The sequence below is a fragment of the Coptis chinensis genome, chromosome 8 (genome assembly GCF_015680905.1).
Source record: "Coptis chinensis isolate HL-2020 chromosome 8, ASM1568090v1, whole genome shotgun sequence".
In the NCBI taxonomy this organism is placed as follows: Eukaryota; Viridiplantae; Streptophyta; class Magnoliopsida; order Ranunculales; family Ranunculaceae; genus Coptis; species Coptis chinensis.
Genome location: NC_141463.1, coordinates 92683341 through 92699205, shown reverse-complemented (window position 1 = coordinate 92699205; position 15865 = coordinate 92683341). Strand labels below are relative to the sequence as shown.

Here is a 15865-nt window from a genome sequence, read left to right as displayed (position 1 = left end):
AGAAAAGAGTGGGAAGTTGTGGCTTTCTCAAGAAAGCTACATTGAGAAAGGTGTTGAAGAGATTCAACATGGATCAAGAAACCGGTCGGTTAATCCGCTTGGTGGCCGATTCGCATGACCAAAGAGATGTGTCCTAAGGGTGAGCATGAGCGAGAGTTAGATGGAAAAGATTCCTTATGCATTCGCGATTATGCGATCCCGATGTATGCCATGGTGTGTACTAGACCGGATATTGCTTTCGCCATTGGGGTTGTAAGCAGATTTCTGTCAAATCCGGGTAAAGAACATTGGGAAGGTGTTAAGTGGATATTGAGATATCTCAAGGGCACTTCCAAATCGTGTTTGTGTTTTGGTGGAAGTAAGCCCTTACTTGAAGGCTACACTGATGCAGACATGGCAGGTGATGTTGACTCGATGAAGTCCACCTCCAAATCGTGTTTGTGTTTTGGTGGAAGTAAGCCCTTACTTGAAGGCTGCACTGATGCAGACATGGCAGGTGATGTTGACTCGATGAAGTCCACCTCCGGTTATTTGGTTACTTTTGCGGGGGGGCGGTTTCTTGGCAATCTAAGTTGCAAAAGTGTGTTGCCCTCTCTATTACGTAGTTTGAAAGTATATTGCAGCCACCGAAAGTGTTGCAAAGAGTTCTTATGGATGAAGAGGTTCTTCGACGAACTAGGGCTAAAGCGTAAAACAGTTTGTAGTTCTATGTGATCGAGGCGCCATCCACTTGAGCAAGAATCCGAAGTTTTCATTCTAGATCCAAGCACATACACGTGCGTTATCATTGGATTAGAGAAGTACTCGAAGACAAGCATTTGTGTATCGAAAAGATCCATACCGACAAGAACGGGTCGGATATGATGACCAAAGTCTTACCGAAAGGTAAGTTTGATATTTGTTGTCTACGGAATGGTAGCGAGACTCCTCCTGTTGATTTGGAAATTGCATGGAGGTATCCCCCTCCTTTGTTCGGGAGGGGAGATTGTTGAGTTATCCCCACATGGGGAGAAACAGAGCCGAGAGAAACGGGCTTAATTCGACATCGAAAATGTCGAGGCTGGCCCGTATTTCGGCCTCGATGTTTTGAAGCGACCCGCTCAAAAAGCGCCAGCCAGTCTAATTTTCGTGGGTTTTATTACAAGAATTGAAATTTGGTTTTTGGAGATAAAAACCAAAATCAAAGTTTTGGAAAAAAAACTAACCAAGTCAGAAGGATTGGAATCCAGACTAAAACAAAATAGAGAGAAACCCAATCTTGAAAGCTATCAAGATTGAGAGATAACATTTACAGATATACAACCCTGTAAAGTGATAAGAGTGATCTAGTAAGGTGAGAGACTGAAAGAAGAGATTGTAATCTTCCTTCCCACTTTATAAAGAACTGGCTCTTGTGGAAGTAGGCATCATTGGCCGAACCACGGTAAATCTTTATGTTGTGGTTTGCTTTTACTGCTTTACATTATTATCTAGTGTTAATAGTTGTTTAGCGAGTTGAGCATGTTAGTATAAGTTGTAGTTGATATTTAGATTTTGTCCGGAGTTGAATTGTTTCCATATACGAGTTATCTGTGTAGTGGGGGAACCGATTGGTATTGGTATAATCTCCAACACAGTCAAGAAACTCAAAGCACTGGGGATCAACTTCAAGAACAGTTCTACATTCTATAGATTAACTTTCTATGTACAGGGCAAGAATTTTGGAGAATTGTCCCTTCCTAGAATAAACATCGAAATCACAAGCAAGTCTTGGCTTATGAACATGGTTGCCTACGAGATGTGGAGCCATTGGGGCCTTTTGTTTTGGTTTATATTGGGCCCTATGCAAGCCTTAGACAACATTGGCCCAGGGCCGACTTTGGACCATCCTCAAATCTCTCTCTCTCCACAAATCGCAAGACCAACCAAACAGCCGTCGAAATCTCCAGCGTCATCAGGTAACTCTCTCTTTTGAAAACCTCTCTCCACAAATCGCAAGACCAACCAAACAGCCGTCGAAATCTCCAGCGTCATCAGGTAACTCTCTCTTTTGAAAACTTGCTAAGAACATATAGGAATTTCTTAACAAATCGTTTTAATTGTGCCTTCAATAATAGTTGCCATAATATAGAAGTTGACTTACTTTAGAATTGTGATGAATTCATGTTTTAATTTAGAATTGTGATGAATTCCTGTTATATAGATGACTTAATTCAGAAGTGCTAGGATTTCCGTTTTGATTAGGGGAGCATTTCCTGTTTTGATGTGAACTTTTAATAGAGCTTGAAAATAACATTCGGTGTGTTCTTTAATATTTATTCATACTTATCAAATCGTATATTGTGTCATACCAGTATCGAATCGTATCGTATATCGTATGATACGCTTAAAATATTTTTTTTTTTATAGTTTTATATGTGTGTTCTGCATGTATATGTAAGTTTCGTCTACAAAAAGGTACATATATACCATCCTGTTTATCATGTATCTATAGTTTTGATCTCTTTTTTTTTGTTATCCTTAGGGAAGTGTTTGAGAGGACATATTCATTTATTATTGGAGATGATGTCTATGGAAGAATCAGCGATGAAAAGGGAGAAGGGGGAGGGGTCTGTAAAATCAGCCAAATGGAGAAAAAAATTAAAGAAACATTCCCAAGAGACAATTAGTAGTATTTATTTGTCGGCCCTTTACCCTCAATTTCAAAACTTCTACTCTATAACACCAAATTTTAGCACCCAAGATAGTAGTCTTCAAATATCTCCAATTGCTTCCTTTAATCCAAACTCCCAGTATAATTACCTTGCGGCTAGTTGCGTTCTAGGATCTAAAATATATGTGTTTGGAGGATTTTCTAAAAACCCCTTCCAAACGGGACCTGGATTGGGTCTCCGAGATGTCCTCGTTTGCAAGCTAAATGGGAAAAACAAATGGAAGAGTCTCCCACCAATGCTTGCGTAGGGCTTAAACCGAAGTGATTACTTGTGGTGGAAACATCTACGTTTTGGGATGTTCACGATCATACACTTGAGAACTAGTTCCGTGGGGGAGGTGTTTAATCCAAAAGCTTAAACTTTGGTCTCCTCTACCTCCTCTCCCCTCCATTTTTCTTATTGGAGGAGGTACTCAACCTTACACAATAGTTTACTCGTCTGTTGTTCTTCCAGATCAGAAAAAGTTTCTTGCTTATCTCTGTAGTGGCGAATTGGCTTGTTTTGATGTTAAACAATTGAAGTGGGAACTTCTCACACATGTTCCCACACAAGATCAGTCTGTTGAGTTTCCGGTTTACCCCTACATGGTGGCGGTAGACAACCTATTGTATATGTTTTTGGGTCTTAATTTATTTGTTTATGACTGGAACAACCCTAAAGATAAATTGGACCCTGTGCACGGTGGCTTCCCTAAGTTTACTAGGCGCTTCCCTTTTAGCGGGGAACGTCCCGTTTTTCCTTTCCATTTAGGGGATAGAAAATTTTGCCTTGTGTGGTGTCCTAGTGGCAATTCTAGTAAACGATATGATACTGAAGGGATGATTTATTGCTTGAAATTTCGGATTGATCAAAACACTGATTTTGGAGGGAAATGCTATTACTATGCGACCTTTCTTGGCTGTGAAATTTTGCCCCACGATCTTTCGGGCCCTATCTATTGGGAGTACGCCGCCATTTAGAGGTATGTAACTTTGTACATTTAGTTTACTTGTTAGTTATTTATGCTTTATCTACCCTACAAGCTTTGTATTGTTCCTTACCCAGAAAAAAAAAATTAGGCAAAGCTAGGTGTATTAAAGAATCTCTTTTTGAAATTAAATATGAGCAATTAATCAAAACCTATTATGTAAGAGCTTAGCTATTGTATTTTTTAACGCATTAGGTTTTAAAAGTAACAAGAATTAGGAGATGTCAATTCTTTTTAGAAGCTCTCTGGTAATAAAGTTGAAAGAGTACAAACTTCGTGCTTGCAAAAGATGTATAAAATACTTTTATTTCTATTTAATGCGCCATCACCGCCTTTTCAGCAGAGAGAACTACAAGGATCATGAGTAGGGCGGTACATTTTACTTATACCGTTAAAATCCCGCTAGAGATACATTTTGAACTTAGGCTGCGTTTGTTTAGTGGCAAATGGGGGTGACAAATTTTATTTTCCCACTAGATGCGCCATTTGCCAGTGTTTGGATGCATTTAAGGACACTGGTAAACACTGTTCACTATTTGCCGCCAAACAAAATTTTCCCACTAGAAGTGGGAAAATAGAATCCACCTCCCCCCCTAAACTCTTTTGCCAGCCTTATTTTCTCACTACAGATCAGAAAATTTGCCACCCTTAGACTCTCTCTTTCTTCTCCCTCTCTCATTCACTCGCACCTCTCTTCCTCTCTCCAACACTTCTCTCTCTCTCGGTCGCATCTCTCTCTTCTCTCGGTTTCTTCCTCTCTCAAATGGAGTCGTCGTGAGGGAAAGAAGAGAAGAAGACAAGGGGTTACTGAGAAGATGGGATTTGATTCAGACCCTTATGTATAGACAGGGCTGATGGGTGTGTATATTGCGTGTGGGAGTGTTTTTGAGGCTAGGTTGGTGTTTGATAAAATGCTGCATAGAGATGTTGTTACTTGGTGTGTTATGATCGACAGGTAAGTTGGTTTCAAATGTGCTATAGAGTTATGTAGGTAACAAACTTTCTACTTACTCAAACCGTGTGATATACTCTTTTCCTGTCCTCTGGCGTACTTGCACATAACAAAACTCGGCTATAGGATCCTAATTATATTGGTTTTTCGTTTCTAAATTTATTAGACTCTCGCCAATATTGGCGCGTTCAATAATGAGATGTGGTGCGGCACTATATTTATTTTATTTTTAGACACCCATTTAATTTAACAAGTGTGAACTGGAGGAAAGAAGTTGTTTTGGATTCTGGAAATGAAGATGAGAGATGGGTTGAAAGATATTTCTTGCAATTGAATGGGGTTAGTGGAGGTGGTTCGAAACGAGATATCAATCGAGAGGGGAAGTCGGAGAAGGAGAATGAGAAGAAACCAAAACTAGAGACTGAGACTGAGACCCTCAATTTGTCTTTGGGTTTGCCTGATGTATCACTATCCCATGCCTCGCCTAACCGCATGCCGAGAGCTGCTGATGTTCTTGTTGCTTTGAGGCCTAGTAGGAGTACCCAGTCTTTGGTGCCTTGAATAATAATCTGGCATTTGGAGTTCTGATGATTTTACTGGAGCAGCATTGATGTCGATGTCTTATTCGTATTCCGTTCCGTTTTCACACAATCCTAGCTGTTCGCTCACGAGCATTAGCTGCAAGGTGCTGGGTGTTGCTGCGTGCTGGGGTGCTGATGCAAGGTGATGGGTGTCGCTGGTGCTGCTGCAAGGTGCTGGGGGTGCTGCTGCGTGCTGGGTGTTGCTGGGTGCTGCTGCTGCTGGTTGATGTGTGCTGGGTGCTGCGTGCTGGGGTGCTGCTGCTGCTGTTGGTGATGGGTGCTACTGCTGTTGCAAGGTGTTGGGTGGTGCTGCTGTTGTGTGCTGCTGGTGCTCAGTGTTGCTGCTGTTGGGTGCTGCGTGCTGCTGTCAGAGAGATCTTTGTTTTCTTATCAATTTTGTCTTCCAGGGGTCTTGTAACAACTCTTCAAGTTCTGCTTGCCGCCATCCTTATATTTATTGAGTTACAAATAGGGCTATACTATTGCCGTTGTAAGTTACAAAGAACCAAGAACCATTTTGTTGATGGACAAATGAATATGAGACTATTTCGTTGATAATAACTAGATAGAGTATTCAAACTTTAACATTTTCGTTCTTAAAAGTATTGATATTGTTGTTAGAAGTAACGAACAGTTTGTGTTTAATTCTTAAAAGTTGGGTTTAGGTGGTGGTGCAGTGTGATGTGCTGTTGCTGCTGGCAAGTGCTGCTGCTGTGCCGATGTGCTGTGCTGCCGCTGCTGGCAAGTGCTGATGTGTTGCGCTGCCGCTGCTGGCAAGTGCTGATGTGTTGCGCTGCTGTGCTGTTGCTGGCAAGTGCTACTGTTGTGCTGATGTACGTGCTGCGCTGCTGCTGGCAAGTGATGTTGATGCTGTGTTGTGTTGTGCTGTGCTGGTGTAACTATGTAGTAGGGGTTTGAATAGAGTTCTTAAGAATAGATGATCATAACTAGCAATGAGGCTTGGGATCGAGAAATAGCACGAAATCGAGAGATGGGAAAGTATATAAATAGAATTTTTCCAACGCCCAATGACATTTTATGTATTTGGCTAACAATGGTTATTATGGTCCATTGTATTTCGACTTTATTTTATGGTTGTTTGAGAAAATATACTTTGGGTACTATTAATGTTGAGTTGTATAATTGTATTGTCTTTAAAAAATTTAATTGTGTATTTTTATTTTATTTTTTGCATTTTTTTTATATATCATTGAATTTGAAAACCCAAAAAAAATATTTCCAAAAAGTTCAAATATCATTTGCCACGGAAAAAAATCATGTAAACAAACACCGGTAAAATTGGCAAATTCTATATTTTCCCACTAGAAATTTTTGCAAATAAACACTGGCAAATTGAAAATTTTCCACTACAAATTAGCCTGGCAAAACTGAATAACCCATACCTTTCGCGAAACTAACTTTGGAGCTGACGCTGCAGCAAGGCATGCTTCAATTCTTGATAATAGACAAGCTGTTTGGAGTGACATTCAACCAGGTTTTTTTCCAAGAGTGGAGTGCCCCTTTCGATCCTATTTTAGATTCTGTTAAGTTAGATGCAATGTAATCTTATTATCTCTCTGTAACACATTCTTTTATTCGTAATACAACTCTTTACTTGTGAATTGTGCCCACTGAGAAATGAGAATAGAGGGTGAAGTTGATGATCGCATATTGAGATGGGAGAGCTACTGCTGTGTGTGAACAAATTCTTTAAGTCAGCCAAAGTAAACTCTACAGTCTACACAGGCTGTTGTCATACTTTAATGAGAAACTTGGTCAATACCAGCCATCTACTGATCATCTACATAACCAATAATAATCCCAGTTGCCTGTCCCCCTCGTCAAGAATTAAAGGGTCCCCAGTGATCACCCCTGTAGGGTTTTATCCCAAAGAAAACGATTAACCAAGTTGAATACTTGAATGTTAATATCTATATTAAACATGAATTCTCTTACACGGATCATCGGACATGTTATATAGTGTCTTGACGCATCTTATTTAATGTTTTGAACAATTTATTTGGTGTCTTGCCCACGACCATGTATTAAGTGTAAATGAAAAATCTGTTCAAGACACTATATAAGCTCTTCAAGACACTAAATAAGCTGTCTAAGACATCATGTCCATTAACGGATAATCCGTTTAAGAGAAGGCCTGCTATATTAAATATTTAAATGCATGCACACATGCCATAGGCATAAAGCATCTCCCGCCAGCACCCTTTGGACCAAAGGACAGATATAGGTGGAGGGGATAATTTCCACCACCCAACCTTTGCTTCTGCTTTTGTTGTTTTGTCAACATTTCTTCTATTTGATAATAATTGATGACTTACTGCTACTATCATTGATGTCGATTGGGGGTGTTAATGTGTAACCTCATGCTCACTAACCAGTTTAAACTTTGAAGTACTCTGTCTACTAGTATACTGCTATGCAGTGGGGGAGTGAGCGGAGAAGGAGACTGGAGACTGGAGAGGGAGAGGGAGGAGTGGAGGGAGAGATCGCACTTATAAGAGTTCATTTCTTCAAATAGCTTTTGGAGGCCGAGCAAAGTGTAACTTCATCTGCCTCCATAAAGAATGACTCAAGCTTATTGGCAAAAATATGGAAACAATTCTGATATTTCTATCATTTAGAGAGCAAATATATCAGACAATCTACTAATAAAATACAAGCATAAGAAACCAACACATCCGTTCTGAAGAAGAAAATAAGAGAAACTGATTCTTCCCATTCCTATAGATAAAGTTACAAACTTAAGAAGTGTACATTATTCATTTTGAATCTTTCCTCCCTTGTTTCTTTGTTTGTTTGTTTATCTTTTTTCTTTTTGGACATCACCTTCATTTCTTACAATTGGGGCAAAGGTATACATTATTATTTTTAACTGCAATGGAATTTTAAAGATCTAAAACTCAACTTTTGTTATTATAATTATCTTTTAGGTTGATTCACTTGTAACCCCCGTGTCAGACTCCTTGATATAGCCAGAGTGTCGTTCTACAAGGAGATCAATCAATGGTTTCTCTACATCATCATCAGCCGGATTCTTATCTTTGCGGACAGTAATCCTTTCATTACTCGTTATGACAGTAACTTCCTCCTTGCGTGTCAACGGCTCATTAGCAACCACCACATTCATCTTGTACTTTCTTAAAGCCATATCAGCTTTCTTCAGTAAAATGTTTGAATCCGTCTCCAACTGTGAAAGTTAGACAGCATAAATAGACTCAAATGGATATGCAATGATATTTATTGACAACAGCAAACATGTGGACCGGTGTTCATACGCAAGTATAGCAATTTTCCCTAAAAAACTGAAACATGTATAAAAGTGTCTCACCTTGAAAGATATGCAGAAAGCCATTGGAGACCATTCGTTCCTCAGAACTGAGAGCATTTTTGGCACCTGACTGAGTCTCATATCCATAGGGCCAGATGCAGATTGAATCTTGTGTTCAGCCTGCATAACAACGAAATTAGTAAACCAACCTAGTTTCTATATAGGAACTACAAAGCTATAGATGTGAATGCATTGAAAATAAAACAACACTCATGAAAGAGCATGCTCTTCAGTAAGAAATCGGATTATGATAGGTTTTGTATCAGAGAACGCATGCTTCTAGTGTACCATGGGGTGAGCATGTGGTTAGTGAGTCCATGTTGGTCATCCAGAAAGTTTCATAAGAAATTTTAAATCGCATAGATATTAATTTACTACATAGGTTAAGTATAACATCTTTTCAAGATGCAAGTGATGTTATACTTATATGTTGTTAGCTGTGCATGCAAATGCGCCAGAGAAAGGTTGACATATTGAAAGAGTAATCCAACAGCATATAGACAATCATGGACAGAATAGAGACATTCTTACCATGCTTTCCCAAGGAACATAGAAGTCAGATACTGCTGTGGCAAGATAAAACATCCCGAGTGAACCAAGATTTTTCATTGATTTTGCAACTAACTGTAAAATCTGTTCATTGTCAAAGGATCATACGTTTTAAAACTTCATGAAGATTACACCTTTAATTACGTACAAACATCATAGGTAATGTATCCTACAACTTTCATCTTAATTAATAAATATCATATCTCAAATATACCTGCCGAAAAACAAACACAACGAAACTGAAATTGACAATAAAAAGTTGAGCCAATGGGAGGACCAAAGAAACAGCCAACAGTTACATAGGTATAAGAACATTTAAACAATCATGAGAAGACGAAAGGGAACGTAAATCAAGTATTTCTTAGAAAATAACTAGATTTCCCTAAACTTTATTCAAAGAACAACAAGGTTTTTAACGTGTATCTGCAGTGAAGCATACACATTTATCCCAAATGAATCAGTCCAACGGGTTACAACTTTTGTGAATAAAATGGGTAAAAGTTGTTATTGAAAAACGAAGGCATACAATAAGAGGGCACAAAGGAAAAACTAAAATGTCAAACAGGTCAAACCATTGGACTGCTAATAAAATATATTATTGTTGGAAGAGAAACTTACTCCCAAGGAAGAGAAATTCCAAGTAACGCAGAAATCAGGCAACCCTTAAACTGCTAGTTAATATATTATAAGACGGTAAGTTTTCTTCATTGGGCTGTGAAATCTCTTTAAAAAGTTTAGTTATTTGCTCGGAACGACCCAAGATGAGGTTTGTCTATGGAGCGGATCACAGCAAGGACTTTAACATATCTATTCTAACAAATTAAGCTGTATTCACCATAGCCACACTATAAATTGATAGTCGTACATTTTGCTACCCTGTTAGCTACACATATCAAGTGGACATCTGGAAAGCAAAGCTAACCTGAAGGTATTCAAAGATTGTGGTGAATGGAAGTTTCAGCAAGAAGCCCCCTTCTACTGCCTACATATAAAGAAAAGAAATTTTTTCTCAACGTATGACACAACAATATAATAGGATCTGCCGATCTGGAACATTGTAAGAACAGAAATATTGCATTACAAACATAATTATGAACTTAAATAATCCATACATCACAGTAACCTCTGATAGCATTTTTCACTGCTTCACAATGAGTTTGGCATACTGAAACATGATACCAAGTAATGAGGCCCAGTACAAGTCATCTAAGGCAAGTCATCCCCTTTTTGTTGCTTTTTTTTTTAATAATGACTTATTTGAAGATAACTACTAACATCAGGAAGATTAGGAAAAACTTAAAACATCGCACAAGTGATTAGGCGACTATCTTCCCCAAGGTCACCTTGAAAAGATGAACAATTCAAAAGAAATTTAAACATAAATTCTTCTTCTCACGATTCATAGAAAGCCATTTTCAACAAACTCAGTCCAGTCGAGTAGAAACCCATTGAAGGCCAAAAGATTCACAAAATAATTTAGGGGGATGCTTTTATATAGAAACACATAATCCACTATATTGCAGGCTGATACGATATATGTGGGGGGGGGGGGGATTTGCTGACGGATAAGAGCACTGAGGAATTATAGCAAATTAGCAAGTTAAATCGTATCGGGTAGCATAAAATAGTGAACAATAATTTGCTCCATTACGAAATTTAATGTTAGCTGATGCACCAACCTCATCACAATCTACAACTCAGCAAGCTCCTAAATGCCTGTAGCTAAACAACTCTACTTTACCACGTTGTATGCTAATTCCACATGAATCTCTGCAACACAGCACAAGACCCGAGCACTTATGCCTTAGGCGAAGTGGAGGTCCCATCTACTCATGGCACAGCATCAGCCATGTGATGGTAACACTCTCTCTATTCTTACTAAATGCATTTTTCTCGTGTGTAATGGTGTAGGGTTGGATCGGATCTATCAAATAACGTTCCTTAACCCAATAGTTCTCCCAATAAGAATAATAGAAGACCTGAGTCCAACGTAAAGTAGACATCCTTTTTTTAAGTGCGACATCTATTTTGAGATGTCTCCCCACAAACATCTATGAAAATCATGCCATCATAACAACTTTTAAGAGAAGGCCACTCTAGCCCCTAAAAGATCGATGCACAGTAATCCCTCTCCTATCCAAACATTCTATGTCAATGAGCAAAATTCACTTGCTATATGTACCCATTGGAAATGAAGTTAAGGAAACTTGGCGGGCATATACCGATCAGCAACTCCGACAAGCTTAACAACCTCAGGCTAGAGATGGATGCCGTTTTATATTTAATGACAGAGATCGTGAAAAAAAATGAAATGAAAGAAAAGAAAGTGACAAGCGAGGTTGGACAAATTGCATCATTAAGAGATTTTGAGGTATAAATATGATAAGAAAATTTTTAGGGAATTGCAGAAAAACCAATTTAAAGACTAGTATATGTATCTAAGCAACATATATCAAGCTTTATAAAAGGTTACAGGCTTGCATTGCCTTGTAATAGCAAATATGGTAAATGGCAACCAAGTCCTTTACAGAAAACATGCGTCTTTCAGAGAAGTAGAAGTTTATAGTGATAACAGCAAACCTTGAACATTAGAATCCCTTGTAAGCACAAGACACTCGAGGAATGAATCATTTGGGAGCAATCTACAGTATGGCTGGCAGGTTCCACTGTGTAAAGAAATCATGAAGTATGATTAGATTCAAGAAAACAATAACACAGAATTTTTTTAACCCACTCAAAAGCTTGTAAGAAAGAATATCCACCGTCGATGTAGAAAGATAACTGCATAACCAGCCTTCACAAAATACCTGCAACATCACCTGTGAGTCCTTGTAATAATTGATATCGCAAAACAAGAACTGTCCCAAATTTAACATTTATTGAATCAGAGGAAAATGACATTACTCGGTAGATGTTGCACCTCGATGTCCTGAACTAAAGTTATCAATGTAACAAACACAACGTTGTTCCAAAGGAACAGTGGTACCTCCAGAAGTCACACAAACAATCCTTCTCGGATATCCATTACCTGTACATAAAGTCAAAAGGATCACCAAATCAAAGACTGCACACATGCATCTACAATGCTGCTAGAAACAAATGGACTTGATAAGTATGCAAAAGGAAAAATAAGAGAGAAGGGGAGACATGCCTGCTGATGAAAAATTCCTTTCAATGAACTCATGCAATTTCCTGCTAATATTAAGATCATCCCTCAATGGCGGAGCTGAACTGAAAAATGATATGATGTCATTTAATGTTTCTGGGGGAACTCCTGGTCCATTACTTGAATCCATTTGGAAGGTGGCCTGAAATGACATTGATATGTAATTCGAGAGAGGTAATGTGAAGGATAACACTAACGAAGTTATCATAGAGATACCAAAAAAAAATATTAATAACAACGACAACTAAAGAAAATGGCCAAGAACAGACTTTATGGGATTGATAAGAATAACGAGAACAGAAGATAGTGATAGATATCAACTTAAAATAGGTTGATAAATAGACTCCATCTGGTTTCTTATAGACCCAGGCCATGCTACAAGCTCCTTCCAGGCATTGAGTACGAGGCCTCTATCCGATTATTAACAGCATTATGGCTGTGCTTGGTATTAAAACAAATCTAGCAAAAACTAGATATGCAAATAAGATCTTTTGAGGCTTTGATTGATATTTCTTGGTAGGTGGTCTCACTACGAAAATCTTTATCAGAATAAACGCATATTCAACAAATACTTAATGCAACTTTCACGCTAAGAGAAATATGACCAAATTTAGCATCCATGCATACCTCTGGAGTTTGGAGTAACAAACAAGAACTATAACAGCTAACGATCATACCACAAAACCTATTAAGCCTTTTCAATTCTTATAGAAACCAATCAATACTTTTCCCACATTCATAACACATAGAACCAGAAACATAAATGAACAAATTCTTCGCAAGCTAATTACACAATACCAAATAATCAAAACCGGCCTCCTGAAATATTGTATACTTCCATTTTATGTTTAAATCCATAAAATCTTCCAATTCAATGGTATCATTATATTAACTCGACAAATAAAAGAATTGAAATCGGAACAACTTTAGAACCAATTCACTGTTTTGCTCAACAATCTATATTAAACCCATTGCTTTATAACCAAACCAAAAAAATCGAAACTTTTCAGTAATTTCAACCAGTAAATGCATAAAAAATCATTGCTAATAGTAACAAATCAAGAAAGTACCTTAAAGATAGAGAAGGGGGCGTTGCCCAAAGAAGCAAGTTGAACTGGGCAGCTGGTTTTGATCAGTGGAGAGGAAAGAAAATTAAAAGAGGAAGTGTTCAAGTGATGGGGGGTGATGTAGTTTTGAGACTTGTCCTATAAAACCACACGTGTAAAGAAAGAAGTGGTCTTATTAATTCCAATGATTAAGGTGTGTGAATAAGTGAATTAATCAACAAACTATGTACGCAAAAAAAATTCAAAAATTAAATAGCCGTTACTTCCCACCAAATCAAATTGTGGTTTATCTTAACTTTATTTAGAAAGATGAGACAACTGTTAGCTGGGCTGTTGGCCTATTGTGGATTATTATTAGTTTAGTTCTAACATTAACATCAACAAAAAGTTTTAACCAAATTGCATCTTAATATCCACCACAAGTGTTAGGTTATATACGTACTGTATGCTGTAGTACGTCTTGTACACATTCGTTAAAAGTAGGTAATCATAAAGAGGATTTTTAAGCTTGACTTAAAAGTGTAATGACATCCACCATGTATTGGTTGTTGATATTGAAAGACATGCATGGCGGTCACACGTTTTAATACGAGTTAGTAGTGGTTAGTTAGAGGATAGAATACATAGTTGAATTTATTGAGAAGTCGGCGTGTAATTCGGGTAAGGGACATCCTACATAATACTTAAGCAATATGCACAGGACACCCTACACAGCTCGTATGCAATGAACTCTACAGTCTAGACATCGACTTTACAACATCCAACAACTCGACTCGATTATAGATATTTATCACACTTGAAGTCGACTCGGTGCTGCAAACTCATATAGTTCTAGAGATCGACTCAACTCTAGACACTCGTTATATGACCTTATCTCATGATGTCACCGCCTACCAAACTCATCGTTGCTACTATTGACAATGTATCTTTATTCACTACAACACTTAAGTCATTATCATCATTGCTACATTAACCATACTCTTTCAGGCAACATGTGGCATCAGTACAATATCAACATTTGCTCCATATGCACACACTACATCACATTTGCTTTCATCACAAGCCACCTAACTTGTCGCCTATCACAAACTACCACCATCCTCCACCATACCTCCACATCATTGACTTCATTCTATATAACTAATATAAGTCACCTTTAAAAACTACATTTGGGCTTAATTCAATATTCTCCTCTTAGACGGATATGTAGGCATTTTCCCAGAGAAAAGAACAACCCCAACCAATATCCAGACACATTTCCCTCTCAATCACCACTACTCCTCATTATTATTGGCGTAATGTTGAATCTAACCTCTAGGAATAAAATCCAACATTTATAATTAGTTTTATAAACCTTAATTGTATGGACCGTTTGGAAATTTGTATTATTTTCTTTTTTGGGATCACGACGACGCCGAGGAAGTATGTGTGTGCTTAGGTGGTTGGAACTAGACCCGACCTGGAGGCCACCACCCAGGCCCGTGGGGGACAGACCCATATATTATTTTCTGAATTACATTGGGTTTTATTATTTTTCCAAGTCAAGTTAATTGACACATTCAGTTCATGTGTTTCGCCATAACCACATCAAGGAAATGTGCAACTTGTTTCCATTTAGTAAGTAGTAATGCTATACTTTGGTAGATAGACAAATTAAAGGCAGCTAGCTGCCGGATCTTGCATGTGATTAGTTCCTCCATAACATCAGGAAAAAGTTTTTGAATCCCAACTAATTCACAACTAATAATATACCAACTTATAACCACCACGAGGTTCTTGATACCTTGAGTTAATGAGTTTAATGCATAAATGAGGCAGTAATGCGAAGGAGATATCCACCCTCTCCACAGTTCTTTGCCATCAAGATCAAGATTCAAGATGCACAAAAAATTAAGACGACTTCGACATTTCCGTCCACTTTGCATATTCAGCCTATGATCAATCACACTCCTACAGTCTTACTCCTACATCAAAATGTCTACTAGTGACCTATTGTATAGGTATAGTTTTGGTCCACGCGAATCATGTTACTAACTGAGAGGGCTCCATGTGTCTAAATGCAAATATATGCAATTTCAAAGAACGATCACAACTCACTAAGTTAAAGCAATCATGACCTGTAATTGCTTTCAAAAAAGGTAATTGGGACTTGCTGGGAGCCTAGGATACGCATAACTTGGTCCACCATTGCGCGAGACACCTCTCATTTCCAATGAACCACAAATGAACGTTAAATCAGATTTTGGTGTTTTATAGACGTGCCTGATTTTGCCGCACGTATACATGCATAGCAAGTTGAGGCATTGGTGCTGAATTAGAATTATGTTATTTGAATCACTCGCTCTGCATTCACTAACATCTATATATATATATATATAAAAGCTCGCGCACATTTTCTCTCCTCACCATATCGCTATATTTTGCACCTAGAAGAATATGATTGGCTCCTAAAAAATTGGATAAAATAATAATTAGTCACACCTCCTCAGATTTGTTTAAATCTCCCTAATCTATTTTTAATTTTCTATGGATTCTTCAAAGTAA

The 15865-nt window shown here is 38.0% G+C and overlaps 1 protein-coding gene and 1 long non-coding RNA gene across 4 annotated transcripts; one reads left to right on the top strand and one right to left on the bottom strand.

The window, feature by feature from the left end:
* The first annotated feature begins 1840 nt into the window (after positions 1 to 1840).
* Positions 1841 to 6222, top strand: LOC147484451 (uncharacterized). 3 transcript variants are annotated; one of them, XR_015204460.1, is made up of 3 exons: positions 1841 to 2016; positions 2504 to 3654; positions 5871 to 6222. It is a non-coding gene; the product is annotated as an uncharacterized LOC147484451 (long non-coding RNA). The 3 variants fall into 3 exon arrangements; XR_015204459.1 differs by having other exon boundaries at positions 1844 to 2016; positions 5859 to 6222; XR_015204461.1 differs by having other exon boundaries at positions 1877 to 2016; positions 5849 to 6222.
* A 1685-nt stretch (positions 6223 to 7907) lies between these two features.
* Positions 7908 to 13643, bottom strand: LOC147484450 (phosphopantothenate--cysteine ligase 1-like). Its single transcript, XM_086580353.1, has 10 exons — positions 13325 to 13643; positions 12240 to 12396; positions 11993 to 12116; positions 11851 to 11895; positions 11669 to 11754; positions 10201 to 10253; positions 10011 to 10070; positions 9071 to 9172; positions 8540 to 8659; positions 7908 to 8398 (listed from the first exon to the last, which is right to left on the bottom strand). Exons 2-10 carry the CDS (start codon positions 12382 to 12384, stop codon positions 8138 to 8140), a joined length of 996 nt encoding a protein of 331 aa, XP_086436479.1. The 5' UTR covers positions 12385 to 12396; positions 13325 to 13643; the 3' UTR covers positions 7908 to 8137.
* Between the last annotated feature and the right edge of the window lie 2222 nt (positions 13644 to 15865).